At 50.0% G+C, this 20382-nt stretch overlaps 1 protein-coding gene across 2 annotated transcripts in view; it reads right to left on the minus strand.

Annotated features, from left to right (window-relative positions):
- The window catches only part of BOP1 (BOP1 ribosomal biogenesis factor), a 52148-nt gene that overhangs the window by 21644 nt on the left and 10122 nt on the right, over positions 1-20382 (minus strand). For both annotated transcript variants that reach the window (XM_070940186.1, XM_070940187.1), the window contains exon 3: positions 17144-17248. In XM_070940186.1, the coding sequence (XP_070796287.1) occupies positions 17144-17248 (105 nt within the window). The remainder of the gene's footprint in view (positions 1-17143; positions 17249-20382) is intronic.

The raw sequence follows: 20382 nt of genomic DNA on the forward strand, positions 1-20382 counted from the left end.
GAAGGCTTTTTTCTTCAGACAGGCTAATTGAAGACAGGACTACTAAAGTCTGTAACTGAAAACAGCAAGAATAAAGCCTGGAGTGAGATCAACTTTCCCATTTTGTAATTCATACGGTTTCTGGATGAAATGTGCTTCCTTGCTAGTAGCTGGAACAATGCATCCCACCAGATCACTATTAAATACCACAGCCTTCCCCGTCTCGGCATCCTCCGGATAAGGTTGGGGGAAGGGTGGGGGGAGTTGTGGCCTTTGCAGGGCTGAGGCCAAAGGTCCTTAAGGCATGGAGTCTTCCCTCCCCTCTCTGGCAAGAGGTTTGGGGAAGGTCAGAGAGGGGAGGAGGGCAGGGAGTACCGGGTGAGACGACCATCCTGGGCCCAAACTGAGAGGGAAACAACCCAAAGACGACACTGGAGGTCCTCCACCATCCAGGTCACGGCTGTCCCAAAGGTGCTTTTCCAAAAGGCAACTGGGCTTCCTTGTTTTGTTTTGTTTTGTGATGTTTCGCTTCTCATCCAAGAACTGAAGAAGCTTCTGGGACGAGAAGCGAAATGTCTTCAAGGAAAAGAAATCAAGAGAGTCAGTTGCCTTTTGGAAAAAGCACCTTTGGGGCAACCCAAAGATGAGCTCTTTCCCCCTCTGGGGCCTTCATTCTTTTGGTAGACTTTGTTCGTCAAAACAGATATATAAATACAGGGGGAGCTGCTGGCATGTTGCAAAACCAAGCACCACGTCTGGCAGAATGCAGGGGGGCAGATGAGAGAAGCCCCAGAAAAGGGGAGCTTTGCTCCTCTGCAGTGCAAGGGCCCAAGAAAGAAACCTGGGACTGAACCCTGCCGAAATATGACCAAACTCTCTAGCCTGGGGGACGCTAAATGAGCTCGCTGTGGCTACAAGAAAGGAATTCGACATTTCCTCTGAGAATGCAGCGTTCCACATAAATTGCTGGGCAAACTTTAATTCTGAAATCAGCTGGGGAGGGCTGAGAGATTTGGGGTGCTCGAAGCTTCTTCTAATCATGGCTGCTGGTCAGCAACCCGGACAGCCTTTTGCCAAAGGCATCCTCTTAGCCTGACCTTAAGGGAGGCCGCTTGCTGACCTTGCTGAGGACTGCTGGATAAAACACAGCTTCCTTATGACTAGAAAAATAAATATCTCTGGTTTTTCTTTGCAAGAGACATAAAAGCCCATAATTACTGCACAATGACTTAATAATCAGTATGCATACAACAGGATAAGAGAGAATAGGGTGGATTTTCATCTTTAAACCGCTTTGTGGAACCTATGCCAGCTTTGAGCCTGGAGCAGCATAAAAGCCCAGTGAAAACAAAAACAAAAATAATGAATGAGCATAGGGATGTACCTATATACAGGACCCTGCTCTGCAAGGCAATCCTCCTACCCCTTTCAAAGGCACAGTAAGCTACAATTCTATATCAATATAAATTGGGAACATTAAGAATTGAATTAAGAGCAAAATTAAGAGTAATTTCTGAACCCGAGTGAGGGCTGAGCGAGGCTTAAGTTGTGAGCTGACACAGATCAGTCTAGTGGCAGGTATAAAGAGTGAAGGGAAGACTGTCTCTAAAGTATGTGGAATTGGTGTGTGTGTGTGTGTGTGTAGGGGACACACTCTCAATCTTACACAATCCTGACCGGCAACTGGGAGACACTCATTCCTGGAGATCAGGATCTCGCTTTTCCCTAGAAACAGATCATCTCTCACTGTATAGTTTCAAGAAAATCTCCCATTCAATTTTTCTGGGAATGGCAGGTTCAGAATTATGACACAATATTTCTTCCTCAAATCAAACATAATTTCAGCTTTCCTGGGAGTTACCCAGCAATTGCTAAGAAGGACTCTCCACTCCCCAGAAAGGAAAACCTGGCAGGACCAGCTCAGGAGCTTGAGGTTTCCAGCAGCACAAAAGTCCAGCTTTGACTCAGACCAGGGAGCTGGGCAGACTCTGTCTGGCTCCTACTGGCTGTCCTTCCTAGCTCACTTCCTGCAGACCGTTGGCCAAGCCCCTTTATTGGAGGAACAGACCCCGGCCCAGAGCATGCTCAGGGGGCACAAATGGGAGAAGGGGGAACCCTTAGCCATCGTCCCTGCTGCCCCTCCCTCTTGAATCCGGGGCTCAGGTCAGAGCGACACAAATTCCTTTGGCGAGAACTATATTTACACACTTCACAGCAGTCTGTTTTTGTAAATTCATTCAAGCAATAGGGAAGGATGGCTAAGGTGAGTCTTTTTTTCATCTTTTAAACTATTGGGTCGCTTTAGGGCAATATTGGGAAACAGTTGGAAATACAGGAAGGAAAAGAGCTCTGAGTTGATCAGGGATAACACACTTCTCCTAATAGCAGTTCAATCCTGCATTGCTCCATCTTCCAGGGACCACAGGTGTGTGGGCTGGGAGATGTTGGGGATCAACGGCCTATTTGGAAAAACCTTCAGTCCCTATCCACTTCCAGGGCCAAACAAGGGAAAGCAGGAAGGGCACTAGAACCCACAAAGTCACAACACAGCACCACCTCATGAATAGTGGTGGGAGAGGCAGCAGAGTCAATGTATTCCTCAGTCCGACACAGAACTTCCTTCCTCGTGTTTTAAGTGCCTCTTCTTCATGCCAGGCCCTTGGTGCCAAGGCAAGATCCAGGCCGCACCTGGCAGAGATGCACCTTTAAATCAGAGGAACTGTTGAAATGCTTCCTTCCTCAGATATACTGCTTGATTAAAGAGGGACTGACAAACCCTGCACGAGTGGGGCTGGAAGTCCCGGAGAGAATAAGAGAGAATAAGAGCGACACGATAGCGTTCCTCCAACACCTGAAAGGATGTTGCATGGAAAGGCCAGGTCCTACTCTATAGTTGCAGAGTCCAGAAGAGGAGGTTCCGATCCAATGCTAGGAAAAAAGGTATAACGGTGAGAGAAGTGAACTGAAGATCCAGGGAGGTTGGGGGGGGGGGGGAGAGAGAGAGTTCCCCTTCATTAGATTTGTACAAATGGGGGCAAGAAAGGCTAGGGATATTTTAGTTTGGATTTCTGCATGGTGCAGGTAGTTGAATTCACTGATGAAAACGGACCTTTCAACTCAAGGATTCAACTAGCCAGAGAGGAATAACAGACTATTAATAGAGTTGGAAGGGACCTTGGAGGTCTTCTAGTCCAACCCCCTGCCCATGGAATCCTTAATTGATACCTTGATGTTACAGGAACACAGAAGTGCTTAGAGACCCCATTCCCTGGGAGGCCAATACGACTTGATGGCTGGGGAAAGAGCAGCTAAATGGGACAAAGGACCTGAGCCACCCATTCTCACCCAGCCAGCTGACCCCAAAGCAAGGGGAAGGGAGCGAATGAGCTGCTGGCACCCCCATTTTGCACCTGGGAGGCTGCTAAGGAACACGTGTGGCCCTGCTGTCAGACCAGCCTTGGCAGCCTTTCCTTCCTCAACTGAATTGCTGGGTGGGGGTGGGGGGTGCTCCTTCCCCAGGGAGACTGGCTGCCCATATAACGTCTGCAGCTGCCTGAACAATGATCTCTGGCTGGGAGAGGCCAGAGGAAGACGGGAGCCCCGAAGCCTTCCAGGACTGACGCTGGAACATTTGTCTGTGGCAGCGGCAAGAATGGCTGCCTTACGTTGTATGTTGCTGCATAGCCGCCTGCCCCCCCCCTTCCTGCTCCCCCACCCCAACAAAGTAGCTCCAGCTGTCAATGGCCCAGATTGGAAGTGCAGGTACCGGGGCTGGCGCGCTGCCCGCCTCCCTTGCGTCTGTCTGGTGAAAGAGGAAGCCATTCCACCTCTGGAATCCTTCACTCTCTCCTCATTGCTACTCTCGGGGTCCCTCCGGGGATTGGGGGTCAGTCTCGCTCGCTCGGTCTCTCTCTTTTCCCCTCGCCCCTCTCCGATTACAATGCAGGCAGTGTTCCCTCCAAATCCCCCTCCGCACGTTAATTCTGCTCTTCTGTCTCTAACGACCCAACCGCCTTCCTGTGCCTTCTGCCTCTCCGTTACTCCTCCGCTATTTTTTATCTCCAGCAAAAGCGCCCGTCAGCTCCAGTCACAGGGAGCGGGGCAGGAAAGGGGAGCCTGCAGAAGAGGGTGCAGAAAGATGCCCCCCCCTTTGCAGACACAGAGGCCTCCTGGCACTGGGAGCCCCGGAGCCCCTCCCCCCCCCACACCTGAAAAAGAGCAGGGGCAGCAGCAGCTTCAAGCCCTTCTCCAGCCAGGAGACAGCAGGTAAGTCACACCAGCCACGACTCCATCAGGATTCCTGATGTTGGCAAACAACCGTCCTTAGTGGCTGGGGATGATGGGAGTGTGAGTCTAAGGCATTTGGGGAGCCTGGAATCCGAGAACACTGCTGACCCCTGTTTTCTACTCATGCAGGTATTCCCTGACTGGCTGTGCCCTTTCTTCCAAATCCAAAAGAGTTTAGCAGGCCCAGAAGAAAACCAGGCGGGAACATTCCCAACAATGCAAATCAAAGCAGCGAGTTCAGCAAGGAGTGTTGTAAGCACATTCGGTACACAAAAGTCTGCGGAGAACTTAACTTTGAGGCAGGGTGTGTTGCCCAGAGCACGGGACACACGTGTACATCACACACATCCAAAGTCTTCCAAGGGGGCCACAGAAAGCAGAGAGGCCAGAAGGAAATGCAGTGAGGAGGTGCAGACGGTGATAATCTCCCCTCAACAGCATGCACACACGCACACGCACACACGCACACCCCAGTTGTGGAGTTTCTACTCTTCTTTCGGGATAAAATTCTATGCCTCAGAAGAAGGGGCTGCAGACCATGGAAGTTTATACCATACAAAAGTATTCATTTTTACAGGACCCCTGGATTCTTTTCCTTTTAAAGAGCACCGATGTATTTAATTAAGGAAAATAGAACAATAAACACATCTCATTCATGCTGTGTAAAAAACCAACACATCAAGCTAAGGTGATCACTGCAGATGCTGCACGGGTGGCTCCTGTTGCACCCGGCCGCATTCACGGGCAAATCAGGCAGGCAAATTTAAAACCTGTCTTCTTCTTTTTTTTAATTGATAGTTAAGGCAGAATTTGGGGCAGGGGGAGGGGGCCATTTTCATAGGAAAATGAACAGAAAGGAATGACATGCAGGTGGTCAGCTGGGGAAAGGGGATTTGGTAGCTCTGTGAAGTCATCTGGCAGAGAAAGAGATGCGCCCTAGAGCACCCAGGCCGCCAGGAAGAGGCAGTCTCTCTCTGGATGTCTTCAGCCTCACCCAGACCCCGCTTTGCATCGGGGTAATCCCTCCTTGCCCGGCCTGAGCACCCAGCCTCCCTTCTGCCAGAGCTCTTCATGCCAAGCCTTGCACATTCCCTTTCTCTCCAGACTGACTTAAGTTCTTCCCCTTTCTGCCTCCAAAATTCCAGGCCTCCTGGCTTCGGCTGTCCCTGTCGCAATTTACGGCCAATGTTGGCATAGCCGGCTCCAAGCTTTGACGACAGCTGGACTTTTCCATTCTGAGCCTCCCAACGGCCGCTCCCACTGGAGCTGGGGCACAGATTTGGTCGTTTTCTCCCGTTCTGAGACTTGCCAGCGTTCTCCAGTAGAAGATGGAAGCCCTCCACTCTGGGCCCACAGCTAATGGGCTGCCCTTTGCATGGCACTGGACAGATGGGACACTCTGCTGGGGGCGGGGGCTGCATCCTCCAGCCCGGCCCGGCTCAGCCGTTTAATTACTGGGCTGCAGGGATGGTAGCACTTTGACTGGCTGCTGCCTTGCTGAGGACTGGAGAGAGCTCCAACAGAGGGGCAGTTTTTGGAAGCAGAGAAGACCCTCCACTGCCCACTCTTGAGCTCTGGCTGGACCGACTGTTCCTTCTAGAGATACCCCAGGGCAGCCTGGAGGGGTGGCAGGAACAGCTCCGACCCCCTCTTTTACCCTCCCTATAAAGGAGCCACCTTACCTTTCTTGCTATGGGAGCCAGACTTGACGTGTTATTAAGCTAAGAAAGGGGAAAAATAAAGCGCTATGTAGATAAGCAGGGAGTTTACAAGCATCCCACGACATCTTTTTAAAAATTACAAGTCATTGTTAAAATCCAAGTAATGTGAATATCAATAGGCAAAGTCAGCACAGTATAAATAGAATTATGGTCATTTCTATCTGGATACTTAGAGGCTTTAGGTTAAGTTAAGAGAAACCCACATTTCGGAGTGGAACAAGCTCATAACAATAATCCAAAAATGGTTTCCAAGTTGAATTCAATTCTGCCTCAGACTTACCAGATTCTACTCAGTTACGGGCCACTCAAGAGACGTGAGGGAGCCCAGCACTCCTGCCTCAAGGGCAGCTGGCAGGTGGGCTTCCCCATCAATCCCCATCACCTTCCCAGAATGCAAAGAGCCGGGTCTGAGTAGGAATGGGGTAAGGAGCAACCACCATCGTGGTTGGGGGCGTTATGCCAATGGAAATCAGGCAGCTGTAGATCAACCAAGGAGGTCAGAGATTTACACCTCGCAACTTCTCTCAAGCAGGAGTACAATTTCACTGTGTTGCTTTACAGTCCATTCAGTTTGAGGAGGACTTTTGGGGCCTCAAGAATCGTGACAAGGTCAAGGGATAATTATTAGCAAATAATAATTTCCTAATTATTCATGACTGCCCATGAACCCACCACGGCTAAGCAGAGTTGAATTAAGCTCTCCCCATTCCGGGTTCTGCCTCACTGCCAGCGTTTCCCCTTCCTTCTCTTCTGGCTCCTGTGCTCAATGGCTCCTTGGGCTATTCTTGAGTAATTAGGTCTGTTTGTGCAGGAGGCCGATTTTCCTTCACGGTCTCCCTGCCAGCAGTCTCCTTTTTCTGTATGTTCTGCTGCTTCTGAACAGGCAGAGGGATAATGGATTGCCAAAGAACAAAAGGTGATTTGCTCCATGGCTCACCACTCCAACCCTCTCCAGAAGCGCAGCAAAGGAAGCCAGGGAGCTGCCAAGCCTGCCCTGTCAAAATTCCTCTTGCTTAGGCAAATACTGCCTCTCCTCCTCCTCCTCCTCATAAAGACCATTAAAGACAGATTTCCTGCAGGAGGCTGAGGAAACGGGCGGGGGGGGGGGGAGAGGAGGTGTGTGTGTGTGTGTGTGTGTGTGTGTGTGTGAGAGAGAGAGAGAGAGAGAGAGAGAGAGACATGGTGCTCTTGCCAAGATTGAACTGCAGAACTTCAGCCATCATGGAAATCCCCATCAAAGCAGAAGGGCAGGCAGAGGAAAAGGCGTTTGCACAGCGTCACTGTCCTGCCGGCGTCGCTTTGGGGAACCAATTCCAACCCTTCCTAGGGCGGAAGACCCCACCTGCTGCTGCCAGATGTTCCTTATACTCTAAGGAAAGGCACCGGTGCAACCAGGAGAGATTTCCTTACCTTCTGCCTAACAAGCTACATCGGCTTTGCAGCCGGAGGAGATTGGAAAAGAGGCACGCAGCCCAAAAACACAGAGGACGCAGATGTGCAGAGGCAGCAAAAAACCCCACTTGTTCATTTTGGAAGAAGTCTCTGTGGTTTTAAACAGGTAACAGGAACTCATTCTCTTTAGAGACATTCCCATAAATATTTTTTAATCCCTAGATTTACAAAAATTGGGGGTTTTAATGTGTCTTATTTTAATAGCCGAGTACCATGCCTCTACATCAAGAGATTCCCAAATTAGCGATTACTGTCAGAAAGAAACTCCTTCAAGTATCAGATAATTTCCGTTTTCCAGAATTTCTACTATCCCCTGCCTCTTGTTAGAGCACCGGAGACGGACAGATTCATAGCAGAGGGACAGCAGTGCACTTTGCAAACTGCACTCCAAATGCAGGAGACCCTCTCAGAAGCTCTGGACACCCCAACTGGACAACGGCCTCAAAGGAAACATTTCGGGAAGGTTGAATTTAAGAAGGGCACTTTTCGCTACTCTTCGCGGGCTAGCAGGATCGACCGCTGCAAGTTGCTTGGCTTGTTTGCTCGAGCAACACAGAGCAGTGAAGCACAAGCTGAGCACACCTGCTTTCCACATGGAGTCCTTGACCAGACGCTGATGGGAAGAAACCTGCCTTCCAAGGGGGTGGGTGGGTGGAAGTTGACCAGACAACGGTTGCCCCTTCCAAGTCTATGATCTGATTTCTCCTTCTTTAGACACAGAGCATTTAACAAGTTGGCCACGTTTTTCCTTCTTTTCAAATCAATTCTCCAATTTTTTTCATACAAACACACACAATGAGATTCATGCTGAAGCCGGATTTTTTGTCTCTTAGATCCTCTCTCTCTCCTGGTAACACGCGGACAGTGCTCTCTTCCAGTAGCTTTCAGAACTGGAAGTGCCTCTTCCTGGGAATGCACATTGCAAGGGATCTCCCACAGAGCGGTGTCTATAGTCCCTGTAATGGACTGCCCCGTTCTGCTTGCTCTCTCTGGATGTTAAGAAGTAACAGGAAGTCCCTAATGCCGACTCAAAAATACACTTACAAATTATAAATATAAAACCAAATAACTATAGAAGAGAGGATGGTTTCAGCTGCAAAACTGACCCAATTTTCAATTGTCTGCAAATTAGGACAGCTGATTGTCATCATGATGAAAGAATTTCCTTGCTTCAGGAAGCTTGAGAGGCAGGTGGTCAGGACCCTCCGGAGAGTAAAAAGGGAAGGGAAAGTGCAGGTGTCTCCCTGGCACGGCAGGGGTGCTTACGGTGGGGTGAACCTTGAATGAGGTCTCTTTTGGCTGCCTCTTTCCTCAAAACAAGGAACATGGCCAGAAGCCCCCTTGCCAGAAAGATTGCTCAGAAGCAGAGTCACACGGGGGCTGGGGGGAGGGTTATGGTAGACCTTCAGCATTCATCAGGTTGGCGACTGGCTCTACCAAAGCCACTAGAGAGGGTTCCTGCATATTCCTTGGAGGGCAAAGCAAGTGCTAAATAGAGTACATAACACATCAGACATGTCATGGGAAAGCAAAACCCTGAAACTGGGTCTTACTTATTTTGGCCATGTCCTATGGAGGAATTCATGGGAGAAAGTGATTGTGTTGGGAAGAGTTTGGGGTAAAAGGGAACCAGACCGCCAAAGACGATGCTGGCTGGACACCATCAAAGCTGACACCAGCCAGAACATGCAACAACTCCAAGAAGCAGTGCAAGATCAGAAGACCACCTGACCCAGAGAATTGCCAAGAGTCGGGCTCGACTGAAGGGATCAAATCACCATCTACCACAGCAAATGACCAAAGGGAGCGATGCTTGGAAGCATCACGGTGCCTCACTGGCTGGCAGAGGAAGGGCTCCGGGCCACTTTTGTGGCGCTCCCTCAACCAAAAAAGGCTACTCAGTGATGCATACGGCAAGGAACCCTTAATCAAGAATGGTGGAGCTGAAGGTTGACGTTCCCAACTGTCAACCATTGACCTTGCGGGAGAGCTGCTCTCCTACCAATGCAGAAAGGGAACAGGCATCTTTTTGCCCTCGGTTCTGATAGCTACACCACCTGCATTTTCCTCTCCCTGTAATGTTGTCATAAAACTTGAGGATTTCCAGCAAAGCTCCTCCCAGACATTTCAATTGCCATGAAAACAATTCTCCCCCAGCCACAGGTTCCCCTTCCTCCGCAGGCTCTGCAGAGACCACGACCGAGTCTTAGATTGTCTTAGAAAAACTCTCTTCCACTCAGCCTTTTCTTTCTTCCATAAAGTATCATTTTTTAAAGATTTCTCCTTTTCTAATGGACAAACGTTGCCCAGAATGTTCAGGCCACAGACCAAGTTGATGGTCTCTTTGCAGTCTCACCCCCAGAGAGGGCCCCATTCACTTCATCAACACATGCTGGTTACCTAATCTCTGCCCCCAAGTGAGCCTGTCCTGAGGACTAGTGCCCTAGACCAGATTTCCCAACCTTTCCAGCTTTGCAAACGGGGGATGGGGGGAGGGGGGGGAGAAGAGGATGGTTTAGTCGCTGCTCATGCAAGTGGGGATGTGTGTGCATTTGCGTGCGCTGGCCTGCCACTTCCGTGGCCTGGTTCTGAACGGCTCACCGCCCAGTCATGGGCTGCAGCCCAAGGGTTGGGGACCCCTGCCCTAGACCAAGCGGCAAATAAAGAAGCAAAATCTGACCCATCCGTCTGTCTATCTTATTTAGGAACTGCCCATCTCACTCTCAGAGTGGGCAGTATACAACTCAAAGCGTAAAAGCATAAAGAAAACCCCCATAAAAGATCAATAAAGAACAGAATGTCTGTGGGACTCTGGCAGTTGAAGTCACAAGTCTTAAAAGTTGCCAAGGTTGGAAATCCCTGTTTTATACATTCTTTTCCACTGGGTCCACAGAGTTATTTATAAAAAAAATAACAGGGTAAAAAAAACCAGGATGTTTCTGGATTTTCAGGGTAAAATTCTTTGGGGTTTCACCAACCCTCTTTAATTCCACCAGGTACAAAGGAATTGGTGAGAGAGAGGAGAGAGCTTCATTTCATAAAAGTGCTCCCAAGTCACATAACAGGCTAAATGCACCGTATTGTTCATGAAAAGAAGTCTACAATCTCTATTGAGGCAACATCTTTATTAACTCCCACGAAGTCTACAAAATGCTTGCAGGGTTTTGATATTTTGCCAAGCAAGAAGGGAGAAGTTGGCCTGATATTTGAGCCAGACCTAATCCAATTTTTAGTGAACCAACTGGGCCTTATCAGGTACAGAAATGGCACCTTTCTTCAAAAGAGCAAATAAGCACATATAGCTTGATCTTCTGGCTTATTTTGGAAAAATAATTTCCCACTGTTAAATCGAAACCATTCACCAATTTGCAAGAGACTTAAAACGCCAGAATTGAAGAAAAACAGCAGAAAAACTAGCTACTGACATGACTTGAACAGCAGCTACATCCACGGCCTTTATCTGGACAGTTTAACCATCTCCCCAGAAGGGGTTTTAGAACCACAAACACTCACAACTATTTTCCATTCAAGAGCAGCTTGGCCCAAACTGTCCCTTGGGTGTCTGGCTAGCTGAGAAAGGAAAACCTCCCCACTGACTTCAGTGAAACAGAGATATTGGGGAGAGGCCCTGTCAATTTATGCTAAGCTACTGGGGACACCAGGAAGAAAAATGTTTCTGCTGTGAGCCAGACGATGACCTCACTTCTGTCCTTAACATGCCATGTGTCCAGGTTAGTTGCCACGTGCTGCCAGGGCTTACTCAGCGGTTGCAGAGTTAAAAGAAATCTTGGCATTGAGACTTATGCCACACAGACCCGGGACACTGGGTCATGGAGTTCAAATGGGGGAAGCCCAAAATGGTAGGTAAAGGCTGGACACCATCGCCAGATAGAGAATGCCGAGCATGCCAGACGCAGCTGGCTAGATTACATTTCCTTCCTTCCTTCCTTCCTTCCTTCCTTCCTTCCTTCCTTCCTTCCTTCCCCTCCCCTCCCCTCCCCTCCCCTCCGGTTCCGGCAGCAGCAAGGCCAGGGTCCCTGCAGACCCCTCTGAAACAGAGGCAGCCGGTCTTTCCAAAAGGGCAGCCTGTAAACTGAGACAGATCCAACACACAGAGGGGGAAAATAAATGGGAAAAAATTTTCCACTCTTCACCTCAAAGCTGCTGTGGGTTTCTTTCCCTTTCTGGGTCAGAGAAAGATGATCGTTTTGAGCTATTCACTGATGTCATTTTTTCCAGGATAAAGAAATTCTTCCTGCCAGCCCCCTCCTTTTCCTTCCACATCAATATGCTTCTATGAGAGGATTTCAAGATTCCGTCTTGGGATTTTTTTTGGGGAGGGGGGGAGAGGGGGAGCAGGCCAAGTGATCCCTTCCCTCTTTCTTGAGGGCATCTCTCATACTGCCCAGGGCCCCCACTACACCCGTTTCAAATGGAAAGGGCATCTGTCTGCCAGGAGAGCCCCAAACACTTCTCAGCCTGGACTACCTGGCTGTGGTGGGTACCATACCTACCTACCAGCAGGCTCTCCCTCTTCCAGCAGGAGCCACAAGCTAAGTTTCCCCAGTAAAAAGTGCTGCCATCTGGCTCAGCCAGAGCACCCTGAATGTCCACATGCCCCATCCTCTCACTCAATGTCCCCCGTCCAGGCCCGGTCCAATACACAGAACAAGACAAAGGCTGGCAACAAGGTAATCAGGGGCCTGGAGGCTAAGCTCTACGATGAACCAGGTATGCCTGGCCTACTGAAAAGAAGGGTTATGGGCGACATGACAGCTGTCTTCCAGAGCTTGTGGAGCTGTCCCAGAGAAGAGGGGCTTGACTGATTCTCCAAGGCTCCCGGGAATAGGACAAGAAGTAATGGGCAGAAGATGATCAAAGATCCAGCCAAGAACTAAGGACAAATTTCCTGACAGTGACAGTGAAAACAGGCAGTGGAATGGCTGGCTCCAGAGGAGACTGGACAACCATTTGTCCAGGATGGGATAAGGTCTCCTGCCTTAGAGGCAGGGGGTTGGACTAGAAGACCTCCGAGGTTCCTTCCAGTCTAGGATTTTAATGTTCTGATGCAGCTTGGATGCTGCAAGTGCTCCTGAACCGGGGGTGGGGGTGGGGAGTTGGGGGGGAGGATAGCCTGCAGAATACAGCCCAAACCTTAAATGTCAGCATGCGAGCGTCTCCCCTCAGCAACCAGTGAGATACTGAAAGGCTTTACTCTTTGGGAGAGCCTATAAATCCTGCTCTGACACACACAAGGTTGAATTATTCCCAGCTCTGTTCAACTGAACTGCCAGGACTGGAGATTCTGTGCAAAAGTTTCCTGTTGCCCTTCAGTTCTCGACCCCAACCCTAACCCCAAGGGTTGCTGTTGGGAAAGATGGGTGAAGGGAACCACTGCCTTGAGCTCCTGGAAGGAAGGCGGCATACGAATCTAACAAAGAAGATATCAAATGTTTCAGACTCATTTCTTTGCTATTCGCCAGAAGAGCAGCTCGAAATCTTAACTGCAGCGGTTCTGACAGCTGGAGAGCAAAAGAGGGGCTTCTGGAGATGTGCTTTATTAGGCAAAAATACTACCCTGGTTTTTAACAGGGAAAAATCCAAGGAAGGACAACCCCTGGTAAGGAACTGGGAAATCCTGAGCGGTACCTGCTGACCTTCCCAAAATACTCTGGCCAGCAGGTAAGGCAGGATTCACCTTTGTGAAACTCCTGCTGCTGTTCCTCAGGTGGACTGATTGTGTTTTTCCTTGGCCTAAAACAGGGATTGAGCTGACTGGCTTTTTGGGGTCCCTTTTTAAAAATGGTGATGTGGCTGTTTGGCCCCTCCCGTTCGGCCCTGCTGGGTTTCCCATTCACAAGACTAGGGAAGCCTACAGCCGACAGGGTGACCTGCAATCTTCAACCCCTCCCCATCCCTCTGGAACTCAGCAGCCAGCGATAGAGAAAGGAGCGCTTTCCTACTGATGTTCAGAAAAATTGAGGCAGGAGGAAGAACAAAAACAAAATAAATTTTAAAAAGGCAGCTCCACCACCCCTGCCCATCTGCTCCAGCCCAAGCCTGCTCTCGCACCTTGGACCAAAGAATGGGGAACCAGCTCAGTGCAGCCTGGAGCTCCCTGCCAACACTATTCCTGAGGTGCCGCCTCTTTCCTCCAGTGATTTGCGGCCTCGAGCGTAGGGAGGGAGGGAGGGAGGGAGGGAGGGAGGGAGGGGTGGCTGTTTCCCTGATTGGGAAGCTGGCTCCTTTCCTCTGCTTTTAGCCAGACCTTCCTGGTCCCCTCCTCCCTCAATGGGGCTCATCCACTCCCTGCTGGGCAGAGTCCAAGGAAGCATGGGCAGCTCCTCTGCCCAAAGACCTTCCAGGCAGGCCCTTTGCCAAAATCCCGATGGGAGAAGGGCAGGCTCCCAGGGGTGCACTTTTTCTGAAATCCAAAACAAAACTGACCCAGGTGTTTTTAGGTACAATCCAAAAGGATTCCAGGCGTTGTATTAACTACTGACCTGTAGGAGGCACCACACCACCAGTTTAACTCCTAAAACTCTACAAGCTCGAGACCAATAAAAACCACAAGGTTTGCTGGCATGCGGGTGCACAGAAAAAAGGAGAGGGGACCTGCAGAGCACCTATTGGACTCTAGGTTATTTGTTCAGTTGGCTAGTTAAAACACTTCTAAATGTTTTAGTTGTAGTTTATTTTTCAATGACAACAATTCTGCACACCACACTAGAATCCTTAGGAAAAAAACAATGAAGCTGAAAAGATCTGGCAGAGCAGAGCGCTGGAGCCCCACAGGCTGGGTGATGCATTCAGGGACCCTGGCCAGGCAACCCCCCCAGCCCCTGCTACTGGAAGGAGAGCTCCCCCCTCCCTCCCAGCTGCATCCCAGGCAAGGGCAGGGAGGGGGCTTGGAACAGCCGCCGGTGGCTCACAAAGGAGCCCTCAATGGGAGGGGGCGGGGGTTTTCTTATCCGCTGACATATGGAATAGTCATTGTGGGAGGAAGCAAACAAGCGCCCCAAACTGCTTCCTCCCCACGTGGCCTTGACAGCCTCTCCAGCTCCTGGCCATTCATCTCCAGCGACTGAAGGGGGGGGGCTTGCTCAGCCCATTTGGGGCAGGGGAAGAAAAGGCCGCAGCCCCTCCGCCCATGCTCCACCTGACGTACCTGCCCAGCTTTCCCCAGCCGGGACAGGGGCACAAGGAGAAGGGCCAAGAGGCTGTACAGGAAGCCCATTCGTCTTGCTGGGTCTCTTCCCAGAACATGCAACGGGAGCCGACTTGGGCAGGTGCCAGGCAGAGCGCCAGGGCTGCCAACAGAGCAGAGCTCAGGGGCAGGAAGTTTAGTCTGCACTGCTGAGTGTTGTCAAGTGCTTCCAAAGCCCCCCAGGTGGGAGGGGAGAGGAGGGGAGGGAGGCGGGTGGAAGTGGCAGGAACTGAGCAAGGGCCCCAGGAAGTGGGGCTGCCTCACACCAGAGTCAGGCTCAGAAAGTCCCGTGTGACACAACGCAGACCCCTTCACCTCTCTCTACTTGCCTCCCATTTTTAAGGTGTGGCCAGAGAGGCCAGGTGAGCAAAGGATCTGGGAGATCCCTCGTACATCGAACAGCAATACAGTTGGCTTCTTGGAGGACAGGAAGACCTTGTAACCACACTGGAGCCCCCTCCTCTCCACACTGGGGTGTCCACAGAACTCTGTCTTTTCGAACCCTGAGGCCTAAGCATGCTTTTGCATTATGTCTCATCTCATACCTAGGTGAATACAGCCTGAAAGCCCATAGGGGGCAGCTGCCCAGCACTAGGGGACCTGCCCTGTCTCACAGACAGCAGGGGAAGGAGCCGCTACCCCTCCCCTCCAATTCCCAGAGCAGTATCCAGCCACAGGGACCCTTGCCAGGCCCCCTTGCTGCTCCCTGGGCTGATAACGCTTGTCAGCCCAGCTGGGCAAACCATCATCCAGCTGGACAGGCTCGCCTTGGGAGGGAGGGAGGGAGGGAGAGAGAGAGACCAAGCTGCAAAGCTGGAAGGGCTTCGTTTTCTAAACCCATGACTTCATTGCAAAGCACTGCTGTCTGCGACTGCATCTGGAAACTGGTCCAGGCAGCTGCATGGGCACAGCAAGTACAGGCACTGGTGATGGGGGTGAGTGGGTGGAGCAGAATCCCCCAGGGGCCAGAGGGGGCAAAGCAGAAGAGACGGAGAGAGAGGGCAAGGGTGGCGACTTCTCTTTCTCTTTGCTTCACAGAACCATTTCTCACCAAATTGCAAAGTGCTCTGCGCTTCTCCACTAGGCCCCTCCTCTTTTCTTCCTGCCCCATTTCTAATCACCCCCTCAATCAATTAAAGGGCTCTGTCCTGCCCCTTCCGGCGATGACACCACATCCCTGGAGGGTCTCTTGCAACTTGAGAGCCAATGAGGAATGCGGCTGGCAGCCCCTCCAAGACTGCTGTTTATTCCCTTGGGACGCAGGCACTGCCAGGGCTGCAGCTTTACAAGCAATTTTATAGGTAAGCCTAGTGGTGACCTCGGACACCAGGGACACAATGCAGCCAGAAGCACAGAGTGCTAAGAATACATCCTGGACACAGGGAGCAGAAGCAGCGTCAGGCTCTGCTGGGAGACCGATAAATGCAATTCCAGAAAAGTGGGCAGGCCGGCGAGCAGGAACAAACCCACCGGAAGCCGCTCGGATGTCAACCAGTTTTGAACCGTCTCCTTCCTCCTCCCCACCGTTGGGGCCCTGAAAGAGGACCGACTGCGAAGGAGAGACCTTGGATTCCAACATGAAAGCGCTGTAAACTTGGGTTATGCTCAAGACATTTATGCGCGCACACATTTGGTAGGCCCATATATTTCATGACGCTCTCAACCTCTATTCCAGACTAATCGCTTCCACATCTTGGTTTCTGCTGGGTCAAAAGGGCGAGATTTGTGCCATCAAGGCAGTGTTAACTCTCAGCAACCATAGACATAGATTTTTCTCCTTGGTCCTTCAGGCCTTCCAATGATGATCCCATGGCCAATCTAAGTGAGTCCCTGCCTCAGTCATTAAGTGAATCACTGCAGTTAAGTTAGAAACCTGGTTGCTAAGTGAATCCAGCTTCCCCACTGACTTTGCTTGTTAGAAGGTCACAAAAGGGGATGACGTGACCCCAGGGCACTGCCACCGTCATAAAAATGAGTCAGTTGCCAAGGGTCTGAATTTTGATCATGTGACCACGGGGATTGCTGCAATGATCCTTAGTATTAAAAACAGTCATAAGTCACTTTTTCCAGTGCTGTTGTAACTTTGAACGATCGCTAAACGAACTGTTCTAAGTCAAGGACTACTGTAGAGGTCTCACTCTTGTCACTGTAACCATGGCACCCTTCACTCCCAATCCCCACAACTCATCCAGGACACCATAATGGACAGGTTGAAAGCCACTGGGAGCTCAGAGGCAACAAGGAGAGACTCCCATTCTGACTGCCTCTCTGCTGGATCACAGCCTGAAATGGCTCCAGGGAATCCATTTCCCCCAACCATCCCTGGAAAGCAAAGGCTCGCTGCCCGGCATCACTGGATCCAATGAAGGGCAATGCTATCAGCCCTTATTCTCACCCTGCAGCAGACTGTTGACAGAGTGGCCTGGACTCACTTCGGACCACGCAGCCAGAGAAGCCATCGCTGCTTGACCACAACAAGGAGCTGAGACAATCTTACCTCCTCATCGGAGCTGTCTTCCTCGTACTCATTCTGCAAGGGAGGTTCTTGTTGATCTGTTGCTGTACTCCTGATTTTAGGACACGATTCTGTTGCTTCTCCAGCCTGCAAAACAGGACGACAGGAACAGTTATGCAAAGGCAGCGAGGGCTGCAGCAGACATGCGTGGAGACCATGGCAGACTCTGGGGAAGAGCCAGAAGCAACGCAAGGGAGGAATCCCTCAGGGACGATGATACGCCTCAAACGCCGCTTCAGCACCCGTCACGGCACACCTTCCACCAGGCCCTGGTGCCTGCTCCAACTACAACCGCCCACAGTCAGTGGAAGGCCAGACAGTGGAAAAGCACATAGTGCCAAACCTCTGCCCTAATCCCTTAGACAAGTGCCGTAACAGAGAAAGTCAGCTTGCAGGGTTCCCTCTGCCATCAGCCACCAAAGCAAGTGAAAGAAGCAGCAAGGCAGAATTTGGGGAGGCAGAGAAATTACACCGTTGTCTGCGTTAGTGTCATGACAGCCACACTCCGTGAAGCAAAAACTAAGAAGTTATATAAACTTTGCTGGAGGGAGTCGAAAAACTACTCATTTTTTTCCATCTAATTTGTTTCCTGGTGACAGGGATCCACCAATAGACATACATAAGTGAACACATTCTTCACTTTTGCTAAGATTTTAAGGGGGTTTCGGGGGATTCCCTCAGATCCACACAGTTGCAAGTGCATAATGGCCTGTGTCCCACCCTGACCCATTTTCCTTCTCCCTCACAGAGTGGAGCTATTGCTTAAACCAGCTGGGGTTTCCCTAAGTGCTCTCCTCCCCAAAGAAGTTAATTAAGACCCTGACATTGGCAAATCCCTAATCAATTTCACCCTAAAGACTTTTTTTTTTTGGCTCCTAAGAAGCCTGAGCACTTAAGGCAAAAGCAAATAGCTGGCACTGAGGCGTTCCTTTCAATGCATACGCCACACTGTCTGTCTGCTTACTCTCTTGAAATCTCTTTCACTCCAACGCCATAAATATAAACATGACTATCCCAGAACAGAGGTGAGGATTCCAAAGAGCAAGGAGTAAGGAAAAAGGGCTATAGGCCAGCTTTTTTGTGAATCAAGCTCCCCACTGCTTGGGTTCAGCCAGCTTTTTGGGGTTGTATCCTTCTGATGCTGAAAGTATTCAGGGGTGATTTAATAAAAACCTTTTCCCAAGAGTTTATTCTGGAATCTCCCTTAAACTCAAAACTAAAACTCTGAAAACTCAAAACTAAAGGTTGACATACAGATGAACAAAAACATATAACTGTTCTTTGAAGGCAATGCCACCAATACATTCCGGTAGAGAGATGTTCCCTGAGGATGGGCTCCAGCATGAGTCGAAAGCTCAGAAGGCTGAGTAAAAGCAGTAGCCAAACTATCTGACATCTATGATATTATGGAACAGTACTTTAAAAAAAGGGGGTTCTCCCTTTTTGTCCAGAAAATTTTAGCCACAATTCATTGCTACTTTTCTCTCCAGAGACAAGTACAGGTAGTCCTTGACTTACGACCACAATTGAGCCCAACATTTATGTTGCTAAGCAAGTGAATTCTGCTCCATTTTACAATCTTTCTTGCCACATTTGTTAAGTGAATCACTGCAATTGTTAAGTGAATCTGACTTCCATAGTGACTTTGCTTGTCAAAAGATCTCAAAAGGTGATCACATAACAAGGAAGGGACCTTGGAGGTCTTCTAGTCCAACCCCCTGAACAAGCATGATCCTGGGACACTGCAACCATCATGAATATGATGGCAGTTGACAAGCATCTGATTTTTGATCACATGACCATGGGGAATGCTGCAACAGTCACTTTTTTTCAATGCTGTTGTAACTTTGAACAGTCACTAAATGAACTGTTGTAAGTTGAGGACTACCTGTAATCAGAAAAAACTGAGGAGGGGTCCCTTTAGCACCAAGGAGCAGCTGCCACACACTTGTCTCGGGCGAACCTATGAAGCCAGACAAGCCTGCCGCGTGTGCTCTCCCTGCTGCAGCCGAGCCCTTTCCAGCTGCTGGCCAAGGCAGCCCAGGGGTTCTCTCTGCTGGAAGAATCCATCATCGCGAAAGACGGGGGAGAAAGAAAGAAAGAAAGAGCAAGCGAGCTCCTCTCTTCCCGTCAGCCCTCCCAGGTAAGCCAGACAGGAAACAGGACCAGATGAGCTAATTCTACTTGACTCTGAGGCTACATTAACAGCATCGTGCAAGTCTGAAAATGCGGATCTCCCGCTGTTGGAGTCTGATACATTAGAGGGGATCCTTTTTAAGTTCCTTCCTTGGTCTCTTAAGCAGCTGTGGACTCCTCTGCCTTTTATCTGATCTTCCCCCAGGCAGCGTCTCTTCCCTCCTCCCTCAAGGTCTTTCCCCCAGACCATTATCTTTCCCCACAATAGTTGAACCTGGGCCACCCAAAGACATAAATGTTTCTCACTGTAGACAATGCAAAAGGGGAGTCAATGCTAGTCTATTGGGGGTGGGGGTGGGTGAGAGAAATCAGAAGGAAAGGCAAGAATGGATGGATGCGCATTTGATATCAAGACTCTAAACCAGGAGCGTCCAACTGTGGCAACTTTAAGGCCTGTGGGCTTCAACTCCCAAGGCTGGCTGGGGAATTCCACAGGTCTTAATGTTGGACACTTTGCCCTAAACAAAGGCAAATTAATATCAGAACATTTCAGCCTCCCACAAGTTTCCATGACTGGAAAGGCCCCACAACTGAGGGAGGGAATGCTGAACTTGCAGGACTTCAACAAACACAAACGGTTTTTTGCACATCACAATGGCTAATCAATCATGTACTGGTAAACTGTCTCCCATGCCAACTGCAAAATCACCCCGATTTCTCCTCCCTGCAATCCAAATTTAAATCCTCCATCCGTCTAGCCACAGCCTGTGTAAGTGAGCTACAAATTTTCAAAAGTTTGGCCTTGCACTAAAATTTGTTGGCCTGAAAAAGGGCTACCAAGTTCCTTCTCATGTTTTGCAAGGAAACAGACTGACAGGAGGCACTGACAACAATGCTTTATTCTGCAATTCACGTCTATAAGATCAGATGATGGACACTTGATTATTTGGGAGTGGGGGTTAAATACCGCCGCCGTACGAAGCCAAAACACATGAAACGGGAGATCAAATGGCAGAGCGCGCTGAGCGGCTGCAGATGCTTTCATTGGAGGTCGCCTGGTCCATCCACAGCCATTTGTTATGACT

Source organism: Pituophis catenifer, unplaced genomic scaffold, assembly GCF_029215685.1.
Source record: "Pituophis catenifer annectens isolate HBS135680 unplaced genomic scaffold, rPitCat1.0.hap2 SCAF_3, whole genome shotgun sequence".
Classification (NCBI taxonomy): domain Eukaryota; kingdom Metazoa; phylum Chordata; class Lepidosauria; order Squamata; family Colubridae; genus Pituophis; species Pituophis catenifer.